At 39.4% G+C, this 21770-nt stretch overlaps 3 protein-coding genes across 6 annotated transcripts in view; 2 read left to right on the top strand and 1 right to left on the bottom strand.

Annotated features, from left to right (window-relative positions):
• LOC309648134 (zinc finger protein 610-like) overlaps positions 1-21770 on the top strand; it is a 412471-nt gene that overhangs the window by 139481 nt on the left and 251220 nt on the right. The gene's annotated exons all lie outside the window — the stretch shown is intronic.
• LOC309648189 (uncharacterized protein) overlaps positions 1-21770 on the top strand; it is a 284457-nt gene that overhangs the window by 29697 nt on the left and 232990 nt on the right. The gene's annotated exons all lie outside the window — the stretch shown is intronic.
• LOC309648190 (uncharacterized protein) overlaps positions 1-21770 on the bottom strand; it is a 79795-nt gene that overhangs the window by 12509 nt on the left and 45516 nt on the right. For all 4 annotated transcript variants that reach the window (XM_082436564.1, XM_082436565.1, XM_082436567.1 and 1 more), the window contains one exon: positions 16069-16195. In XM_082436564.1, coding sequence (XP_082292690.1) covers positions 16069-16195 — 127 coding nt within the window. The remainder of the gene's footprint in view (positions 1-16068; positions 16196-21770) is intronic.

Genomic DNA, 21770 nt, shown 5'->3' with positions numbered 1-21770 from the left:
GTGAGCTGGAAAACAGAGTAGGGGAAATCACTGCCACCAAAGGGGAAAAAAGAAAAGAATAAAAAGAAATGAGATCAGTTTAAGAGACCACTGGGACAAGAGCAAGTGTGCTAATATTCGCAATACAGGGTTCCCAGAAGGAGAAGAGAGAAAGGGCTTGAGAAAATATTTGAAGAGATAATAGCTGAAAACTTCTCTAACCTGGGAAGGGAAACACCAAGACACATTCTGATTAAAACAACAAAAATTAAAGATAAAGACAGAATATTACAAGCAACAAGGGAAAGCAATTAAAAACATACAAGAGAACCCCCATAAGGCTATTACATGATTTTTCATCAGAAGCCAGAAGGCAGTGGCACAATATACTTAAAGTGATGAAAGAGAAAAACCTGCAACCAAGAGTAGTCTACCCAGCAAAGTTCTCCTTCAGACTGATGGAGAAATCAAAAGCTTTATAGACAAGAAAAAGCTGAAAGAATTCAACAACACCAAACCAAATTTACAACAAATGCTAAAGGAACTTCTCCAGTGGGAAAAGACCACAACAAGACTTTCTTGACTACAAACAAGAAAATCACAAAATGGAAAAGCTCACTGGTAAAGGCAAACATACAATAAAGGCAGAAAATCATCCACACACAAAGCTAGCAGGTAGGTTAAAAGACAAAAGTAGTAAAACCAGCTGTATCCACAATGAGCAGTTAAGAGATATACAAAACAATGATGTAAAATATAATATCAAAAACAGTAATCATGCGGAGAGGAGAGTACAAATGCAGGGTATCTAAAATGCATTTGAGATTAGCAACTTAAAACAAGCACATAAACATAAGTACTAGTATACAAAAACCTCATGGTAACGGAGAAACAAAAATCTCTAATACATATACATACAAAAAAGAAAAAGAAATCCAACCATAACATTAATGATACTCATCAAACCACAAAAAAAGAGAACAAAAGAAGAAAGGGGGACAAAAAGACCTACAAAAACAAATCCAAAACAATTAACGAAATGGAAATAGAGACATACATATCAATAATTATCTTAAATGTAAATGAACTAAATGCTGCAACCAAAAGATACAGACTGGATGAATGGATGCAAACATAGGACCTGTACATATGCTGCCTGCAAGAGACTCACTTCAGATGCAGAGACATATACAGACTGAAAGTGAAGAGGTGGTAAAAGGTATTCCATGCAAATGGAAATAAAAAGGAAGCCTGAGAAGCAACACTTATATCAGACAAAATAGACTTGAAAAAGAAAAAAGACTGTTAAAAGAGACAAAGAAGGCCACAAGAAAATGATCACAGGATCAATCCAAAAAGAAGAGATAACAATTCCAAATATACATCCACCCCAACTAAGGAACACCTCAATATATCAGGCAAATGTTAACAGACATAAAAGGAGAAATGGACAGCAACACAATAATAGTGGGGGACTTTAACACCCACTTATATCAATAGGCAGATCATCCAGACAGAAAATCCATCAGGAAACACAGGCCTTAAATGACACATTAGAGCAGACGGACTTAATTGATATTTATAGAGCATTCCACCTGAAAGCAGCAGAATACACATTCTTTTCAAGTGCACATGGGTCATTCTACAAGACAGACCACATGCTGGGTCACAAAGCAATCCTCGGTAAATGTAAGAAAACTGGAATCGTATCAAGCATCTAGGCTAGCAATCAACTAAAAAAAAAAAACAAACCCACAAACCAAAAAAACAAAAAAGCTGCAAAAAACACAAAGATGTGGAAGCTAAAGAATATGCTACTACACAACCAGTGGATCACTGAAGAAATCAAAGAGGAAATTAAAAAAAAAAAAACAAAGCTAGAGACAAATGAAAATGAAAACAGTATGACCCAAAACCTATGGGACACAGTAAAAACAGTTCTAAGAGTGAAGTTTATAGCAAAACAAGCTAAACTTAGGATTCAACAACAATCTCAAATAAACAACCTAACTTTATGCCTAAAGGAACTAGAAAAAGAACAAAACCCCAAAGAAAGATATAAAGATCAGAGCAGAAATAAATGAAATAGAGACCAAAAACAAAAAAAGAAAAAAGATCTATGAAACTAAAACCTGGTTCTTTGAAAAGATAAAAAACATGGATAGAGAAGTCTCGGAAAATGGCGGAGGAATAAGATGCGGAGATCACCTTCTTCCCCACAGATACATCAAAAACATATCTACATGCAGAACAACTCCTACAGAACACCTACTGAACACTGGCAGAAGACCTCAGACTTCCAAAAAGGCAAGAAAATCTCCATGTAACTGGGTAGGGCAAAAGAAAAAAGGAAAAAAAAAAGAGACAAAGGAATCAGGACAGGACCCACACCTCTGTGAGGGCACTGTGAAGGAGGAAATGTTTCTGCACACTAGGAAGCCCCCTCACTGGCAGAGACAAGGGGGAGCTTTGGAGCCTCAGAGGAGAACGCAGCAACAGGGGTGCGGAGAGCAAAGCAGAGAGAATCCCGCACAGAGGATCGGTGTCAACCAGCACTCCCCAGCCTGAGACGCTTGCCTGCCTGCCGGGGCGAGTGGGGGCTGGGTGCTGAGGCTCGGGCTTCGGAGGTCAGACCCCAGGGAGAGAGGATTGGGGTTAGCTGTGAGAAGACAGCCTGAGGGAGTCCGGAAAGAAACCTGGACCTGCCAGATAGACAAGGGGCCACTGTTGCAGGGTGCACGAGGAGAGGGGCACACCCGCCCTAGGAGCTTCTTTCTCCATGCGCTCACAGACAGCAAGGCACAGCCTACACCAGTTCTAGGGCCAGGCGAGAGCTGTGCCTGCTATCTTGGACCCCAGAGGTGGGCGTGACAGCTACTGCTGCCACCGCTGCCACCAAGGGTCCTGTGAGCAAGCTCAGGTCACTGCCCACCCCTTCCCAGGAGCCAGTGCAGCCCGCCACTGCCAACGGTCCAGCGATCTGGGGCCAACTTCCGGGGGAGAGCGAACGGCACACCTCAGGCTGTTGCAAATTCCCACTGGTCTCTGCCGCCAAAGGCACTCCCCGCACATCCCAACTGGGACTGCTGTATCCCTCCCCCTCCCTGGCCTGGATGAGCAAGTGAGCCCTCATCAGCCACTGCTTTCGCTCCCTCTTGCCTGGGTGGGGAAGAGACTCCTGAGGGTGGCCCACATGCAGAGGCAGAGCCAAAACAAAAGCTGAACTCCTGGGGCAGTGCGACCAAAGAAGAGAAAGGGAAATTTCTCCATGCAGCCACAAGAGCAGCAGATTAAATCCCTTCAATCGGCTTGGTAAACCCTCCATCTGTGCAACATCTGAAGAGACAGCGAGTGTTCCCACAATTGAGGCTGTGGACTTTGGGGGCAAGTACCCATAGGAGTTGGGCCAGGTCAGAGTATAAGCTGGCCCCACAGTGCCCACAGCAGGTCCAGACACCTACCGAGAGTTAGATTTCTGCTTTTGATTTGTTTTTAGTTTTTTGTTTTGGTAGCTTAGTTTTTAGTGTTTTTTTTCATTTTGGGGTTTGTTTATTTGTTTGGCTGCTCTCTTCTTTTTTGTTATCTCTCTCCCTTTTGTGTGTGTGTGTATGTATGATTCTTTGTGTGTTTTTGTTTGGTTTGTTTTTAACATTTGTCTTGGGGTTTTGCTTGTTCGTTTTCTTTTTTGTTTGTTTGTTTTCGTCTGTGTGTGTGTTTCTTTGTGTGTGTCTGTTTTCTTTCTTTCTTTCTTTCTTTTCCTTTTCTTCCACACCGTGCAGCTTGCAGGGTCTTGGTGCTCCGGACAGGGGTCGGGCCTGAGCCTCTGAGGTGGGAGAGCCTAGTCCAGGACGCTGGATGACCAGAGAACTCGCGGCCTCAGGGAATATTAATTGGCAAGAGCTCTTCCAGAGGTCTCCATCTCAACACCAAGACCTGGCTCCACCCAACGGCAAGCAAGCTCCAGTGCTGGACGCCCCATGCCAAACAACTAGCAAGACAGAAACACAACCCCACCCATTAGCAGAGAGGCTGCCTAAAGTCATACTAAGCTCAGAAACACCACAAAAAGAGCCACCGGACGTGGCCCTGCCCATCAGAGGGACAAGATCCAGCTGCACCCACCAGAACGGAGGCACCAGTCCCCTCCACCAGGAAGCCTACACAAGCCACTGGACCAACCTCACCCACTGCAGGCAGACACCAGAAGTAAGAGGAACTACGACCCTGCAGCCTGCGGATAGGAGGCCCCAAACACAGTAAATTAAACAAAATGAGAAGACAGAGAAATACGCTGCAGATGAAGGAGCAAGGTAAAAACCTACAAGACCAAACAAATGAAGAGGAAATAGGCAGTCTACCTGAAAAAGAATTCAGAGTAATGATAGTAAAGATGATCTAAAATCTCAGCAGGGCTTCCCTGGTGGTGCAATGGTTGAGAATCTGCCTGCCAATGCAGGGGACACAGGTTCGAGCCCTGATCTGGGAGGATCCCACATGCCGCGGAGCAACTAGGCCCGTGAGCCACAACTACTGAGCCTGCGCGTTTGGAGCCTGTGCTCCACAACAAGAGAGGCCGCGATAGTGAGAGGCCCGTGCACCGTGATGAGGAGTGGCCCCCGCTTGCCACAACTAGAGAAAGCCCTCGCACAGAAACGAAGACCCAACACAACCAAAAATAAGTAAATTTATAAAAAAAAAAATAATAAAATCTCAGAAATAGAATAAAATACAAGAAATATTTAACAAGGACATAGAAGAACTAAAGAACAAACCAACAGTGATAAGCAACACAACAATTGAAATTAAAAATACTCTAGAAGGAATCAACAGCAGAATAACTGAGGCAGAAGAACGGATAAGTGACCTGGAAGATAGAATGGTGGAAATAACTGCCAGGGAGCAGAATAAAGAAAAAGAATGAAAAGAATTGAGGACAGTCTCAGAAATCTCTGGGACAACATGAAATACACCAACATTCGAATTATAGGTGTCCCAGAAGAAGAAGAGAAAGAGAAAGGGTCTGAGAAAATATTTGAAGAGATTATAGTCAAAAACTTCGCTAAACATGGGAAAGGAAATAGCCAATCAAGTCCAGGAAGTGCAGAGAGTGCCATACAGAATAAACCAAAGGAGAAACACACCAAAACACATATTAATCAAACTATCAAAAATTAAAAACAAAGAAAAAATATTTAAAGCAACAAGGGAAAAGCAATAAACAACATACAAGGGAATCCCCATAAGATTATCAGATGATCTTTCAGCAGAAACTGCAGGCCAGAAGGGAGTGGCAGGATATATTTAAAGTGATGAAAGGGAAAGACCTACAACCAAGATTATCCTAACCCAGCAAGGATCTCATTCAGATTCAATGGAGAAATCAAAAGCTTTACAGACAAACAAAGGCTAAGAGAATTCAGCATCACCAAACCAGCTCTACAACAAATGCTAAAGGAACTTATCTAAGCAGGAAACACAAAAGAAGAAAAAGACCTACGAAAACAAACCCCAAAAAATTAAGAAAATGGTAATAGGAACATACATATCAATAATTACCCTAAATGTGAATGGGTTAAATGCTCCAACCAAAAGACAGACTGGCTGAATGGATACAAAAACAAGACCCATATATATGCTGCCTACAAGAGACCCACTTCAGACCTAGGGACACATACAGACTGAAAGTGAGGGGATGGAAAAAGATGTTCCATAAAAATGGGAATCAAAAGAAAGCTGGAGTAACAATACTGATATCAGATAAAATAGACTTTAAAATAAAGACTGTTACAAGAGATAAGGAAGGACACTATATAATGATCAAGGGATCAATCCAAGGAAACATAACAATTGTAAATATTTATGCACCCAACATAAGAGCACCTCAATATATAAGGCAAATGCTAACAGCCAAAAAAGGGGAAATTGACAGTAACACAATAATGGGGGACTTTAACACCCCACTTACACCAATGGACAGATCATCCAGACAGAAAATAAACAAGGAAACACAAGCTTTAAATGGCACAACAGACCAGATAGATTTAATTGATATTTATAGAACATTCCACCCAAAAGCAGAAGGATACACTTTCTTCTCAAGTGCATATGAAACATTCCCCAGGACACATCACATCTTGGGTAACAAATCAAGCCCTGGTAAATTTAAGAAAACTGAAATCATATCAAGCATCCTTTCCAACCACAACACTATGAGATTAGAAATAAATTACAGGGGAAAAAACTGTAAAAAACATAAAACACATGAAGGCTAAAAATTACACTACTAAATAACCAAGAGATCAGTAAAGAAACCAAAGAGAAAATCAAAAAATACCTAGAGACAAATAACTATGAAAACATGATGATCCAAAACCTATGGGATGCAGCAAAAGCAGTTCTAAGAGTGAAGTTTACAGCAATACAATCCTACCTGAAGAAACAAGAAAAACCTCAAATAAACAATCTAAACTAACAGCTAAAGGAACTAGAGAAAGATGAACAATAAAACCCCAAAGTTAGTAGAAGGAAATCAATCATAAAGATAAAAGCAGAAATAAATGAAACAGAAACAATAGCAAAGATCAATAAAACTAAAAGCTGGTTCTTGGAGAAGATAAACAAAATTGATAAACCTTTAGCCAAGCTCATCAAGAAAAAGAGGGAGAGGACATAAATCAATAAAATTAGAAATGAAAAAGGAAAAGTTACAAAGGACACTGCAGAAATACAAAGGATCATAAGGGACTACTATAAGCAACTATATGCCAATAAAGTGGACAACCTGAAAGAAATGGACAAATTCTTAAAAAGGTATAACCTTCCAAGACTGAACCAGGAAGAAAGAGAAAATATGAAGACACCAATCACAAGTAATGAAACTGATACTGTGATTAAAAATCTTCCAACAAACAAAAGTACAGGATCAGATGGCTTCACAGGTGAGTTCTACCAAACACTTAGAGAAGAGCTAACACCCATCCTCAAATTCTGCCAAAAAACTGAAGAGGAAGGAACTCTTCCAAACTCATTCTGCGAGGCCACCATCACCCTGATACCCAAATCAGACAAAGATATCACGAAAAAAGAAAATTACAGACCAATATTACTGATGAATACAGACACAAAAATCCTCAACAAACTACTAGCAAACAGAATCCAACAACACAGTAAAAGATTCATACACCACAATCAAGTGGGATTTACCCCAAGGATGCAAGGATTCTTCAGTGTAAGCAAATCAACCAATGTGATACACCATATCAACAAATTGAATGAAAACCATATGATCATTTGAATAGATGCAGAAAAAGCTTTTAACAAAATTCCACACCGATTTATGATAAAAACTCTCCAGAAAGTGGGCCCAGAGGGAACCTACCTCAACATAATAAAGGCCATGTATGACAAACACACAGCTAACATCACTCTCAATGGTGAAAAACTGAAAGCATTTCCTCGAAGATCAGGAACAAGACAAGGAGGTCCACTCTCACAACTACTATTCAACACAGTTTTGGAATTCCTAGCCACAGCAAACAGAAAAGAAAAAGAAACAAAGGGAAAATAAAATTGGAAAAGAAGAAGTAAAATTGTCACTGTTTGCAGATGACATGATACTATAGATAGAGAATCCTAAAGATGCCACCAGAAAACTACTAGAGCTAATCAATGAATTTGGTAAAGTTGCAGGATACAAAATTAATGCACAGAAATCTCTTGCACTCCTATACACGAACAACGAAAGACCAGAAAGAGAAATTAAGGAAACAATACCGTTCACCACTGCAACAAAAAAAAATAAAATACCTAGGAATAAACCTACCTAAGGAGGTAAAAGACCTGTACTCAGGAAACTATAAAACACTGATGAAAGAAATCAAAGACGACACAAACAGTTGGAGAGATATACCATGTTCTTGGATTCGAAGAATCAATACTGTGAAAATGACTATACTACCCAAAGCAATCTACAGATTCAATGCAATTCTTATCAAATTACCAATGGCATTTTTCACAGAACTAGAACAAAAAATCTTAAAATCTGTATAGAGACACAAAAGACCCCAAATAGCCAAAGCAATCTTGAGAAAAAAAAAAACAGAGCTGGAGGAATCAGGCTCCCTGACTTCAGACTATACTACAAAGTCACAGGCATCAGAACAGTGTGGTACTGGCCCAAAAGCAGACACATACATCTATGAAACAGAATAGAGAGCCCCAAAATAAACCCATGTACATATGGCCAATTAATCTACAACAGAGGCAAGAATATACAATGGTGACAGTACCTTCAATAAGTGGTGCTGGGAAAACTGGACAGCTACATGTAGAAGAATGAAATTAGAAAACTCCCTAACAACATACACAAAAATAAACTCAAAATGGATTAAAGACCTAAATGTAAGACCACACACTATAAAACTCTTAGAGGAAAACATAGAAAGAACACTCTTTGACATAAATCACAGCAAGATCTTTTTTGACCCACCTTCTAGAGTAATGGAAATAAAAACAAAAATAAACAAATGGGACCTACTGAAACTGAAAAGCTTCAGCACAACAAAGGAAACCATAAACAAAAAAGGAAACCATAAATAAGACAAAAAGACAACCCTCAGAATGGGAGAAAATAATTGCAAACGAATTAATGGATAAAAGATTAATCTCCAAAATATACAAACAGTTCATGCAGCTCAATATCAAAAAAACAAACCCAATCAAAATATGGGCAGAAGGACTTCCCTGGTGGCACAGTGGTTGGGAGTCCGCCTGCCAATGCAGGGGACACGGGTTCTAGCCCTGGCCTGGGAGGATCCCACATGCCGCGAAGCGGCTGGGCCTGTGTGCCACAGCTGCTGAGCCTGCGCTCTAGAGCCCACGAGCCACAACTACTGAAGCCCATGTGCCACAACTGCTGAGGCCCGTGCACCTAGAGCCTGTGCTCCGCAACAAGAGAAGCCACTGCAATGAGAGGCCCGTGCACCGCAATGAAGAGTGGCCCCCGGCTCGCTGCAACTAGAGAAAGCCCGTGCGCAGCAACGAAGACCCAACGCAGCCAAAAATAAATAAATAAATAAATAAATTTATTTTAAAAAAAAAAATATGGGCAGAAGACCTAAACAGACATTTCTCCAAAGAAGACATACAGATGGCCAAGAGGCACATGAACATGCTCAACATCACTAATGATTAGAGAAATGCAAATCAAAACTACAATGAAGCATCACCTCACACAAGTCAGAATGGCCATTATCAAAAAATTTACAAACAATAAATGCTAGAGAGGGTGTGGAGACAAGGGAACCCTCTTTCACTGTTCATGGGAATGTAAATTGATACAGCCACTATGGAGAACTGTATGGAGGTTCCTTAAAAAACTAAAAATAGAATTACCATAAGACCCAGCAATCCCACTACTGGGCATATACCCAGAGAAAACCATAACTCAAAGACACATTCACCCCAATGTTCATTGCAGCACTATTTAGAATAGCCAGGTCCTGGAAGCAACCTAAATGCCTACTGACAGACCAACAGATAAAGAAGATGTAGAACATGTACACAGTGGAATATTACTCAGCCATAAAAGAATGAAATTGGGTCATTTGTAGAGGCGTGGTTGGACCTAGACACTGTCATACAGAGTGAAGTAAGTCAGAGAAAAACAAATACCATATATTAACGCATATAGGTAGAATCTAGAAAAATGGTACAGATCAATCCGTTTGCAAAGCAGAAATAGAGACAAAGATGTACAGAACGAACATATGGATACCAAGGGGGAAAGCGGGGTCGGGTAGGATGAATTGGGAGATTGGGATTGTCATATATACACTATTGATACTATGTATAAAATAGATAGCTAATGAGAACGTACTGTATAGCACAGGGAACTCTACTCAGTGCTCTGTGGTGACCTAAATGGGAAGGAAATCTGAAAAAGAGGGGATATATGTATATGTAGAGTTGATTCACTTTGCTGTACAGTAGAAACTAACACAACATTGTAAAGCAACTATACTCCAACAAAAATTAATTTAGAAAAAACTAATAAGTGAAATGGTAATTACAGGGAAATTTGCTGCTTTAAATGCTTATATTGGGAAAGAAGAAAGTATCTTTTAACATGCTATTTTATACTAATATGTATAAAATAGATAACTAATGAGAACCTGATGTACAGCACAGGGAACTCTACTTCACTTAGCTGTACAGTAGAAACTAACACATTGTAAAACAACTATACCCCAATAAAAAAAAGAAAAGAATATTGAAAAACCTTTAGCCAGAGTCATCAATAAAAAAGGGAGAGGGCCCAAATCAATAAAATCAGAAATCAAAATGGAGAAGTTACAATGGACACCACAGAAATACAAAGAATCAAAAGAGACTACTCCAAGAAACTATACTCCAATAAAATGGACAACCTAGAAGAAATGGGTTAGAAAGGTACAATCTCCTAAAATTGAACCACGAAGAAACAGAAAATATGAACAGACCAATCACAAGTACTGAAATTGAAACTGTGATTAAAAATCTTCCAACAAACAAAAGTCCAGGACCAGATGGCTTCACAGGTGAATTCTCCCATTCTAATATTTAGACAAGAGCTAACACTCATTCTTCTGAAACTATTATAAAAAATAGCTTTGGAGAGGAAGGAACACTTCCAATGAACTCATTCTGTGAGGCCATAATAACCCTGACACCAAAGCCAGAAAAAGATATTCCAAAAAAAGAAAATTACAATACCACATATATGCAAAAACCCACAACAAAATACTAGCAAACCAAATCCAACAATACATTAAAAGAATCATAAACCATGATCAAGTGGGATTTATTCCAAGGATGCAAGATTTTCAATATCTGCAAGTCAATCAGTATGATACACCACATTAACAAACTGAAGACTAAAATCCATATGAACATCTCAATAGTTGCAGAAAAAGCCTCTCACAAAATTCAGCACCCATTTATGATAAAAACCCTTCAGAAAGTCAGCACAGATGGAAACTACCTCAACATAATAAAGACCATATATGACAAACACACAACTAACATCATACTCAACAATGAAAAGCTGAAAGAATCTCCTCTAAGATCAGGAACAAGACAAGGATGTCCACTCTCACCACTTTTATTCAACATACATTTGGAAGCCCTAGCCACTGCAATCAGAAAACAAAAAGAAATAAAAGGAATCCAGATAGGAAAAGAAGTAAAACTATCACTGTATGCAGATGACATGATGCTACACGTAGAAAATCCTGAAGATGCCACCAGATAACTACTAGACCTCATCAATGAACAGGGTAAAGTTGCTGGATAAATATAAAAAATAATAAATATACAAAAATCTGTTGCATTTCTAAATACTAACAACGAAATATCAGAAAGTGAAATTAAGGAAACAATCCCATTTACCATCTCATCACAAAGAATAACACTCTGAGAAATAAGCCTACCTAAGGAGGCAAAACAACTGTACTTGTAAAACTATATGGTGCTGATGAAAGATATCAAAGATGACACAAACAGATGAAAATATATACCACGTTCTTGGATTGGAATAAGCAACACTGTTAAAATGACCATATTACCCAAGGCAATCTACATATTCAATGCAATCCTTATCAAATTAACAATGGCATTTTCACAGAACGAGAACAAAACATTTTTAAAATTTGCATGAAAACACAAAAGACACCAAATATCTAAAACAATCTCGAAAAAGAAGAATGGAGCTGGAGGAATCACACTCCCTGACTTCAGACAATACTACAAACCTACAGTCATCAAAACAGTATGGTACTGGCAAAAACAGAAACACAGATCAATGGAACAGAATAGAAAGCCCAGAAATAAACTCACTCACTTATAGTCAATTATTCTATGACAAAGTAGGAAAGAATATACAATGGAGAAAAGACAGTCTCTTTAGTAAGTGGTGCTAGGATAACTGGGCAGCTACATGGAAAAGAAGGAAATTAGAACATTCTCTAACACCACATACAAAAATAAACTCAAAATGTATTAAACACCTAAATGTAAGACCAGATACTATAAAACTCCTAGAGGAAAACAAAGGCAGAACACTCTTTGATATAAATCACAGCAATATTTTTTTGGATCTGTCTCCTAGAGACACGGAAATAAAAGCAAAAATAAACAAATGGGACCTAATTAAACTTAAAAGCTACTGCAAAGCAAAGGAAACCATAAAAAGAACGAAAATACAACCTATGGACTAGAAGAGTATATTTGCAAATGATGCTACCAAAAAGGGATTAATTTCCAAAATATACAAAATTCATATAGCTTAATATCAAAAAAACCATACAACCCAATCAAAAAATTAGCAGAAGACCTAAATAGACATTTCTCCAAAGAAGACATAAAGATGGCCAACAGCCACATGAAAAGATGCTCATCGTCACTAATTATTAGATAAATGCAAATCAAAACCACAAAATGGTTATCACCTCACACTGGTCAGAATGACCACCATCAAAAAGTCTACAAATAGGGGACTTCCCTGGTGGTCCAGGGGGTAAGGCTCCATGCTGCCAATGCAGGGGGCCCGGGTTCAATCCCTGGTCGGGGAACTAGATCCCATATGCATGTCGCAACTGAGAGTCAACATGCAGCAACTAAGAAGTCCGCACGCCCCAACCAAATATTCTGCGTGCCACAACTAAGATCCAGCGTGGCCAAAAAAAAAAAGTCTACAAACAATAAATGCTTGAGAGGGTGTGGAGAAAAGAGAACCCTCACCACACTGTTGGAAGGAATGTAAATTGGTGTAGCCATTTTGGAGAACAGTATGGAGGTTCCAATCCTGGTCATATATCCGGAAAAGATGAAAACTCTAATTTGAAAAGACATATGCACCCCAATGTTTACAGCAACACTATTTACACTAGCCAGGACATGGAAGCAACCTAAATTTTCATTGACAGATGAAGGGATAAAGAAGATGTGGCACATATATACAGTGGAATATTACTCAGTCATAAAAAACAATGAAATAATGCCTTTTGCAGCAACATGGATGGACCTGTGAAGTCAGACAAAGAAAGACATATATGATATTACTTATATGTGGAACCTAAAAAAGTAATACAAATGAACTTATTTACAAAACAGAAATAGACTCACAGACATAGAAAACAAACTTATGGTTACCAAAGGGGAAAGTGCAGGATGCGGGGGGGTGGGGAGAAGAGGAGAGAGATAAATTAGGAGTCTGGGATTAACATATACACACTACTATATATAAAATAGATAAACAACAAGGACCTACTGTATAGCTCAGGGAACTATATTAAATGTCCTGTAAATTGCTGTACACCTGAAATTAACACAACATTGTAAATTAACTATACTTTAAAAAAAAAAAAAACCTCTTGTGTAAATGTTTAAACAATGTTTCACAAAGGTGTAAAGACCACTTTATAGGGGAAGGCAGTCTATGGAACAAAAGGTGTTGACAGGACTTCCCTGGTGGTGCAGTGGTTAAGAATCCACCTGCCAATGCAGGGGACACGGGTTCGAGCCCTGGTCCGGGAAGATCCCACATGCCACGGAGCAACTAAGCCCGTGTGCCATAACTACTGGGCCTGCACTCTAGAGCCCACGAGCCACAACTACTGAGCCCATGTGTCACAACTACTGAAGTCCAGGTGCCACAACTACTAAGCACATGTGCTGCAACTACTGAGCCCAGGCGCCTAGAGCTGGTGCTCCGCAACAAGAGAAGCCACCACAATGAAAAGCCTGCGCAACGCAACAAAGAGTAGACCCCGCTCACCACAACTAGAGAAAGCCCACGCACAGCAACGAAGACCCAACGCAGCCAAAAAAAAATTAATTAAAAATAAATAAATTTTTTTAAAAAGGTGTTGCCTTTTTGGCAACACCTACTAACAATACCTACTAACAAAAGTATTTACCTGGACCATTATCTTACACTACAGACAAAAATTAACTCAAAATGGTTCAAAGACCTAAACCTAAGTCCCAAGTGTATAAAACTCCTAGAAGTAAACACACAGAAAAAGTTTCTTGACATTGGACCCACAAATGATTTATCAGGTATAACACCAAAAGCACAGGCTACAAAATAAAAACAGATAAATTGGACTATATCAAAAATGTAAACTACTGTGCATTAAAGCGCAGTGAAAAGACAACCAACAGTAAAAGAGAAAACATTTCTAAATCACATATCTGACAATAGATGAGTATGAAGACTATATAAAGATTCTAAGAGGGACTGATCACCAGTTCCACCACAGGGACCCTTGCCCAATCAACCATCCCACGCGTTGCAAATATAAAACAAAAACCCCAAGAGTAACAGAGAAATTTGAACCTAATGATAAAATAAAAAATCCTTTATAAGGCATAGAAATGTACAAAATGAAAGTACCAGTGTCTTAAACACACGATCGTTCATCACTGAAGGTATCCCTCCACTTCATAAGCTCTCTCATTAAGACGCCTCAAAATTCGCTGTTGAGGTAGAATGAACAATGGCACAGGCGATGAAAAATGTGGCATCAACAACAGTTTAGCCAACAGCCTCACAGATACGAGAATGTGAGCTTTGACAAAGTTGTCCTGGGATAAATTCCTATACCAATTTAAAGAGGCTAAAATGTATGGTCACTGAGACACATGAATAACACTGTCACAGTGCCCTTGAGACAGGCTTTTGTGACAGTGCCCAAAGCCAGAAAAAAACCCGGTAAGACTTATCAGTCAGACTCTTGTGATACTTTCTATCTCATATCCTAGAACATGCTGACCACTCTACTGAGTAGCTTCAAGTGGTGATTTTGCACAGAGCAAGAAAATATTACAACGTATGAGGAATAGTGCCTCGATCAAAATTTTCTGTTACCCAGTAAACACACTGCATAGAGACTCCACAAGAGGTTGCCAGATAAACATAGGTGGATTATCACAGCAAGGAAACCAGGTAAAATTTCAGACCTTAGGAATATACTTCAAAGAAATTTAAGAGGTAAAGTCACACAATGTAAGGAGAAGGTAAAATTAGGAACAGTCGACATTCCCAGACTAGGTAGAGCAGTACAAGAGTAAAAATAATACAACGCGTATGGGTCAGACATTATAGGATCTTGAGATGGGACCATGTACTCAACCCACAGATGCCACGCTAAGAGCCTGAAAGATTCACATATGCTCCCCTTGTAGGATTTGGGATCAAAAAGAGGATCTCTCCATCCACTGTCCTTACACTTTTCCTAAGTAACAATCACAGAAGATCCAATCCACCTGCCTGTCCCACACACCCCTAAACACAAGAAACAGCCCTTCTGAGATACCCATCTTTGTTTACACTTTTGATATACTCCCACACAATGTATTCTTGGCTATTTTTCACATTTCTCCCCACTGTCCAGGACTCTTTCTCTTGCTCCAATGTGGAGATAATATTCAGATTAGAAAAAGAAATTCTGGGACTTCCCTGGTGGCCCACCAGTTAAGACTCCATGCTTCCAATGCAGAGGGCACGGGTTCAATCCCTACTCGGGGAACTGAGATCCCACAAGCCACAAGGTGTGGCCAAAAATTTTTTTAAAAAAGAAATAGAAATTCTGGTTTATCAGGACAAAGAAATGTGAAGTGCTGTGGTTTTCCTAAAATCCCAGTTCTTTGTTCAGCTGAGGAGTGAGGACATTACAGATGGGTCAGGAAAAATATTTCACAAAATCATCCACCACCTCCCTTCTACACAGGGAACGGTGTAATATGCAGACATCGAGCTCTCTTCCTGCAGAAACTGAGTCAAAAGCCAAAAGGCAGAAAATGGGAAATTTGGTATTTTTTAAAGTTTGCCATTGAGCTTTGTACGTAATTAAGCTCTGGGACAACCCCTGATGTAACATAAAACAGGCAGAGCATCTGAAGAAAGGGTCAGTTTAAACTCATGATGCCGCATCACGGGTGAGTCAACAGGGCTTTCAAAGATTATCAGGGCCTCCCAAGAGGCACACAAGGGAAAATGCAAATATACGCAAGGGCAGATCCCAACTTCTAGAGGGAAGTTATCCTCACCCAGGGAGAGCAGGTTCCTGCAGGTCTCCACCATCACGTCCCTGTACAAGGCCCTCTGACCAGGGTCCAGGCATTCCCACTCCTCCTCAGTGAACTCGATGGCCACATCCTCAAAGGTCAACCGTTCCTGAAATGAAACCACATTTCACCAATGGGCCATGAAGAGTTCTCATCTTCATACAAATGGAAAAGAGGAGTAAGGGGTAAACACTGATTCAATTAAAGTATGTGTTCTACCAGATCCATTTAGAGGTATTTGGAAAAATTATGTATCTCTAATCTTAATTTCTTATGCTTTTTCATAAGACCTTATGAGATCCTCCAATTAATATGGATTTTTCATCATTGTCGAAAATCTATGAAACGCCTATAAGTAAAACTCAACACTGTGTTGTCTATGCAGAAGTGTCAGGTATTACATTCTACACACTGAGTGAGATTCAGTATATAGATGAGATGACAAAGTTCGCAGTGCTTTTAACGAAAGGTCAAAATCTTCAACTATGATGATGATGACAACGACTATAAGTGTTTGAACACTTCCCATTGCTCTAAGTTACAGTAATGTTACTCTAAACATTACTCTAAATAAGTACTTTTACAGGCAAGACCTTGTTATCAACATAACAGCTCACTAAAGAAAGATCTGTCCCCATCTTACAGAGAACAAAAACTGTCACAGACACTCTGAGAAACTTGACTCAGATCAAGGAGGTAAGAAATGTTACAGCAAGCACTTGAACTCAGAGGGTTGTGCTCAGCAACTGAAGCTAAAGAATCAAATAGTTAAGTAATACAGAAAGCATTAAAAGTACATTGATAGAGGGTTCCCTGGGAAAACGTGAAAGAAGTCCAAGGTGAACGACATGGAATGGCATGAAAGGTCATTATAGATGTGGACGCACAAGCACATACACATAAATTGTTAGTAATCTTACTATTACTTAAACCATTAACAGGATTGCATAGAAAAATTCAAGGCAATGGAATATACTGACGACAATTTCAACTGAAAAAAGATATAATATATAGTTTTAAAATCATGATGTCTTTTATCTAAACCAGACTTGCACTATGCACATACATATCTATAAAAAATAACTGAGAGAAAAATCTCTTGACAGAATTTTGGACAATTTTTTATCATCCTTTTATTCACGTGTATTTCAGCATCTTTCAGACAATGAAAATGTATCCACTGTACTCAATTTAGTTTGTCAACATGATTCTGTAGTAGGCTACTAAAAGAAAAATGGTACAAACATTTAAAAAAAATAGAATACTTGAACTCAAATCTCAATAAGATAACCATACTCAAAAATATAGGGCTTCCCTGGTGGCACAGTGGTTGAGAATCTGCCTGCCAATGCAGGGGACACAGGTTCGAGCCCTGGTCTGGGAAGATCCCACATGCTGCGGAGCAACTAGGCCCGTGAGCCACAATTACTGAGCCTGTGCGTCTGGAGCCTGTGCTCCACAAGAAGGGAGGCCGCGATACTGAGAGGACCGTGCACCGCGATGAAGAGTGGCCCCCACTTGCTGCAACTAGAGAAAGCCCTCGCACAGAAACGAAGCCCCAACACAGCCATAAATAAATAAATAAATAAAATAAATAAATATATATATATATATAAATACAATTTTATCCATTTAAATTTACATAGCTAGGCATTAACAAAAGCCAAAGAATTTCTGTTTTTGCCACTAATAAAACATTGATTTCAAATTAGAAAATTTATTAGTATTATACATTATTTCCACAGGTTATGGAAAAAAATTATCATAATAGTAAAGTTAAAAACTTCCTGGACAATTAAAAATCATGAAAAAAAGGATACGGAAAAAAAATAAATTCTGATTAAGCAAGAACATTTCAAGAAACATCATGAACAGATGGAAACACTCGATGCATTCCCTCTGGAGTTACAGTGGAGTGAAGGGGGCTGGCAAGGGCGCCTGCCGTTCACCACTGTACAGTGTGCCTGAGCAGGGACCAACCACTAAAGGAAGTAACAGGGGGAAAACAGAGGGCAAAAGACACAGTGTGAGAGACTTGGAACTGCTAGTGTTCACAAATCTAAGGACACGGAAAGGTGAAAAGTGAAAGGATGGAAAAAGATATTCCATCCTAAAGAGAACAGGAGAGAATACATTATATCAGACAAAATAAACTGAAGAAAAACAAGTGACATGAGACAAAAAAACATTATATAATGACAAATGGGTCAATTTACCAAAAAGACGTAGCAAGTAAAACTATATATACATCTAACATTAGATATCTCAGAAAAATGAAGCAAACCTTAAAGGAAAGGAAGAGAGAAATAGACAGCAGCACAGGAATAGTATGAGACTTCAATGCCCCAGCTAAACTTACGGATGGAACCAAAAAGAAGATCAATAAGGAAACTATAGACCTTATTGGTTATTAGACATAACAGATCACATGACCCAACAACAGCAGAAAACACATGTGTCTCAAGAACACGTAAAACATTCTCCATGAGAGACCACATGTTAGGCCAAAACACAAATCTTAACAATTTTAAGAGACTGATATAATAAAAGTAAACAACAATGAAATAAACAGAAGAAAAAAGAGAAAATTCCCCCAAATGTGGAAATTAAACAACTCATTCTTAAACCACTAACGGGTCTAAGAAGAAATCACAAGGGAATTTTTAAATATATGGATGAAAAGGAAAATGCAACCTACCAAAATTTATAACACACAATGAAGGCTGTACTAAAAGGAAATTCTAAACTGCTAAATGCTTACAGTAAAAAAGAGAAAAGATCTCAAATCAGAAATTTATTTTTACACCTCTAGGAAGCAGAAAAACAAAAACAAACTAAACCCAAGTTTAGCAGAAGGAAAGAGGTAAATAAGAAAAATGAAACCAGGGACTTCCCCAGTGGGGCAATGGTTAAGAATTCGCCTGCCAATTCAGGGGACATGGGTTCGAGCCCTGGTCTGGGAAGATCCTACATGCTGCAGAGCAACTAAGCCCGTGCGCCACAACTACTTAGCCTGTGTGCCACAACTACTGAAGCTGACATGCCTAGAGCCCAAGCTCTGCAACAAGAAAAGCCACCACAATGAGAAGCCGGTGCTCCACAACGAAGACCCAACAACGAAGACCCAATGCAGCCAAAAATAAATAAATTAATATATTTTTTAAAAAAACAGAAAGATTAGACCAGAGATAAATAAAATAGAAAATAGAAAAATATAAAAATGAACAAACCAAGAGTTGGTGTTTTGAAAAAACTGAATGGGAAAACCCTTAGCTAGACTAAGGAAAAAAGAAAAAAAGATTCAAATAATTAAGAACAGATATGAAAAAGAAATGATTGCAACTGATATCAAAGAAAGTTTTTAAAGGAAGTACTATGAACAATAATGCCTGCAAATTACAGAATCTAAAAGATACAGGTAAATTCTTAGAAACATACAACCTACTAAACTTGATTAATCATTATGAAATAAAAAATTTGGAGATTGGTTCAAGATGGCAGAGTAGAAGGACGTGCTCTCACTCCTTCTTGCGAGAGCACGGGAATCACAACTGTCTGCTGGACAATCATCAACAGGAACACACTGGAACTCACCAAAAAAGATACCCCACATCCAAAGACAAAGGAGAAGCCGCAATGAGACAGTAGGAGGGGCGCAATCACAATAAAATCAAATCCCATAACTGCTGGGTGGGTGACTCACAAACTGGAGAACACTTATACCACAGAAGCCCACCCTCTGGAGTGAAGGTTCTGTGCCCCACATCAGGCTTCCCAACCTGGGGGGTCTGGCAATGGGAGGAGGAATTCCTAGAGAATCAGACTTTGAAGCCTAGTGGGATTTGATTGCAGGAGTTTGACAGGACTGGGGAAAACAGAGTCTCCACTCCTGAAGGGCACACACAAAGCAGTGTGCACACTGGGACCCAGGGAAAGGAGCATTGACCCCACAGAGACTGAACCAGACCTACCTGCTAGTGTTGGAGGGTCTCCTGCAGAGACGGGAGGTGGCTGTGTCTCACAGTGAGGACAAGGACACTGGCAGCCGAGGTTCTGGGAAGTTTTCCTTGGCATAGGCACTCCCAGAGTCTGCCATTAGCACCACCAAAGAGCCCGGGTAGGCTCCAGTGTTGGGTCGCCTCAGGCCAAACAACCAACAGGGAGGGAACCCAGCCCCACCCATCAGCAGACAAACGGATTAAAGTTTTACTGAGCTCTGCCCACCAGAGCAACACTCAGCTCTACCCACCACCAGTCCCTCCCATCAGGAAGCTTGCACAAGCCTCTTAGACAGCCTCATCCACCAGAGGGCAGCCTGCAGAAGCTAGAAGAACTACAATCCTGCAGCCTGTGGAACAAAAGCCACATTCACAGAAAGACAGACAAGATGAAAAGACAGAGGGCTATGTACCAGATGAAGGAACAAGATAAAATCCCAGAAAAACAACTAAATGAAGTGAAGATAGGCAACCTTCCAGAAAAAGAATTCAGAATAATGATAGTTAAGATGATCCAGGACCTCGGAAAAAGAATGGAGGCAAAGATCGAGAACATGCAAGAAATGTTTAACAAAGACCTAGAGGAATTAAAGAACAAACAAACAGAAATGAACAATACAATAACTGAAATGAAAAATATATTAGAATGAATCAATAGCAGAATAACTGAGGCAGAAGAACAGAGAAGTGACCTGCAAGACAGAATGGTGAAATTCACTGCTGCAGAACAGACTAAAGCAAAAAGAATGAAAAGAAATGAAGACAGCCTAAGAAACCTCTGGGAAAACATTAAACACAACAACATTCGCATTACAGTGGTCCCAGAAGGAGAAGAGAGAGAGAAAGGACCCGAGAAAATATTTGAAGAGATTATAGTCGAAAACTCCCCTAACATGGGAAAGGAAATAGCCACCCAAGTCCAGGAAGCACAGAGAGTCCCATACAGGATAAACCCAAGGAGAAACATGCCAAGACACATAGTAATCAAATTGGGAAAAATTAAAGGCAAAGAAAAATTATTGAAAGCAGCAAGGCCAAAACAACAAATAACATACAAGGGAACTCCCATAAGGTTAACAGCTGATTTCTCAGCAGAAATTCTACAAGCCAGAAGGCAGAGGCATGACATATTTAAAGTGATGAAAGGGAAGAACCTACAACTAAGATTACTCTACCCGGCAAGGATCTCATTCAGATTCGATGGAGAAATCAAAAGCTTTACAGACAAGCAAAACCTAAGAGAATTCAGCACCACCAAACCAGCTCTACAACAAATGCTAAAGGAACTTCTCTAAGTGGGAAACACAAGAGAAGAAAAAGACCTACAAAAACAAACCCAAAACAATTAAGAAAATGGTAACAGGAACATACATATTGATAATTACCTTAAACGTGAATGGATTAAATGCAAAATTAAACCAAAATACACAGGCTCACTGAATGGATACAAAAACAAGACCCACATATATGCTGTCTACAAGAGACCCACTTGAGACCTAGGCACACATACAGACTGAAAGTGAGGGGATGGAAAAAGGTATTCCATGCAAATGGAAATCAAAAGAAAGCTGGAGTAGCAATACTCAGATCAGACAAAATAGAATTTAAAATAAAGAATGTTACAAGAGACAAGGAAGGACACTACATAATGATCAAGGGATCAATCCAAGAAGAAGATATAACAAT

This window comes from Balaenoptera physalus (assembly GCF_965194825.1).
Source record: "Balaenoptera physalus genome assembly, chromosome: 19".
Taxonomy (NCBI): Eukaryota; Metazoa; Chordata; class Mammalia; order Artiodactyla; family Balaenopteridae; genus Balaenoptera; species Balaenoptera physalus.
This window is presented reverse-complemented; position numbering and strand designations above follow the sequence as displayed.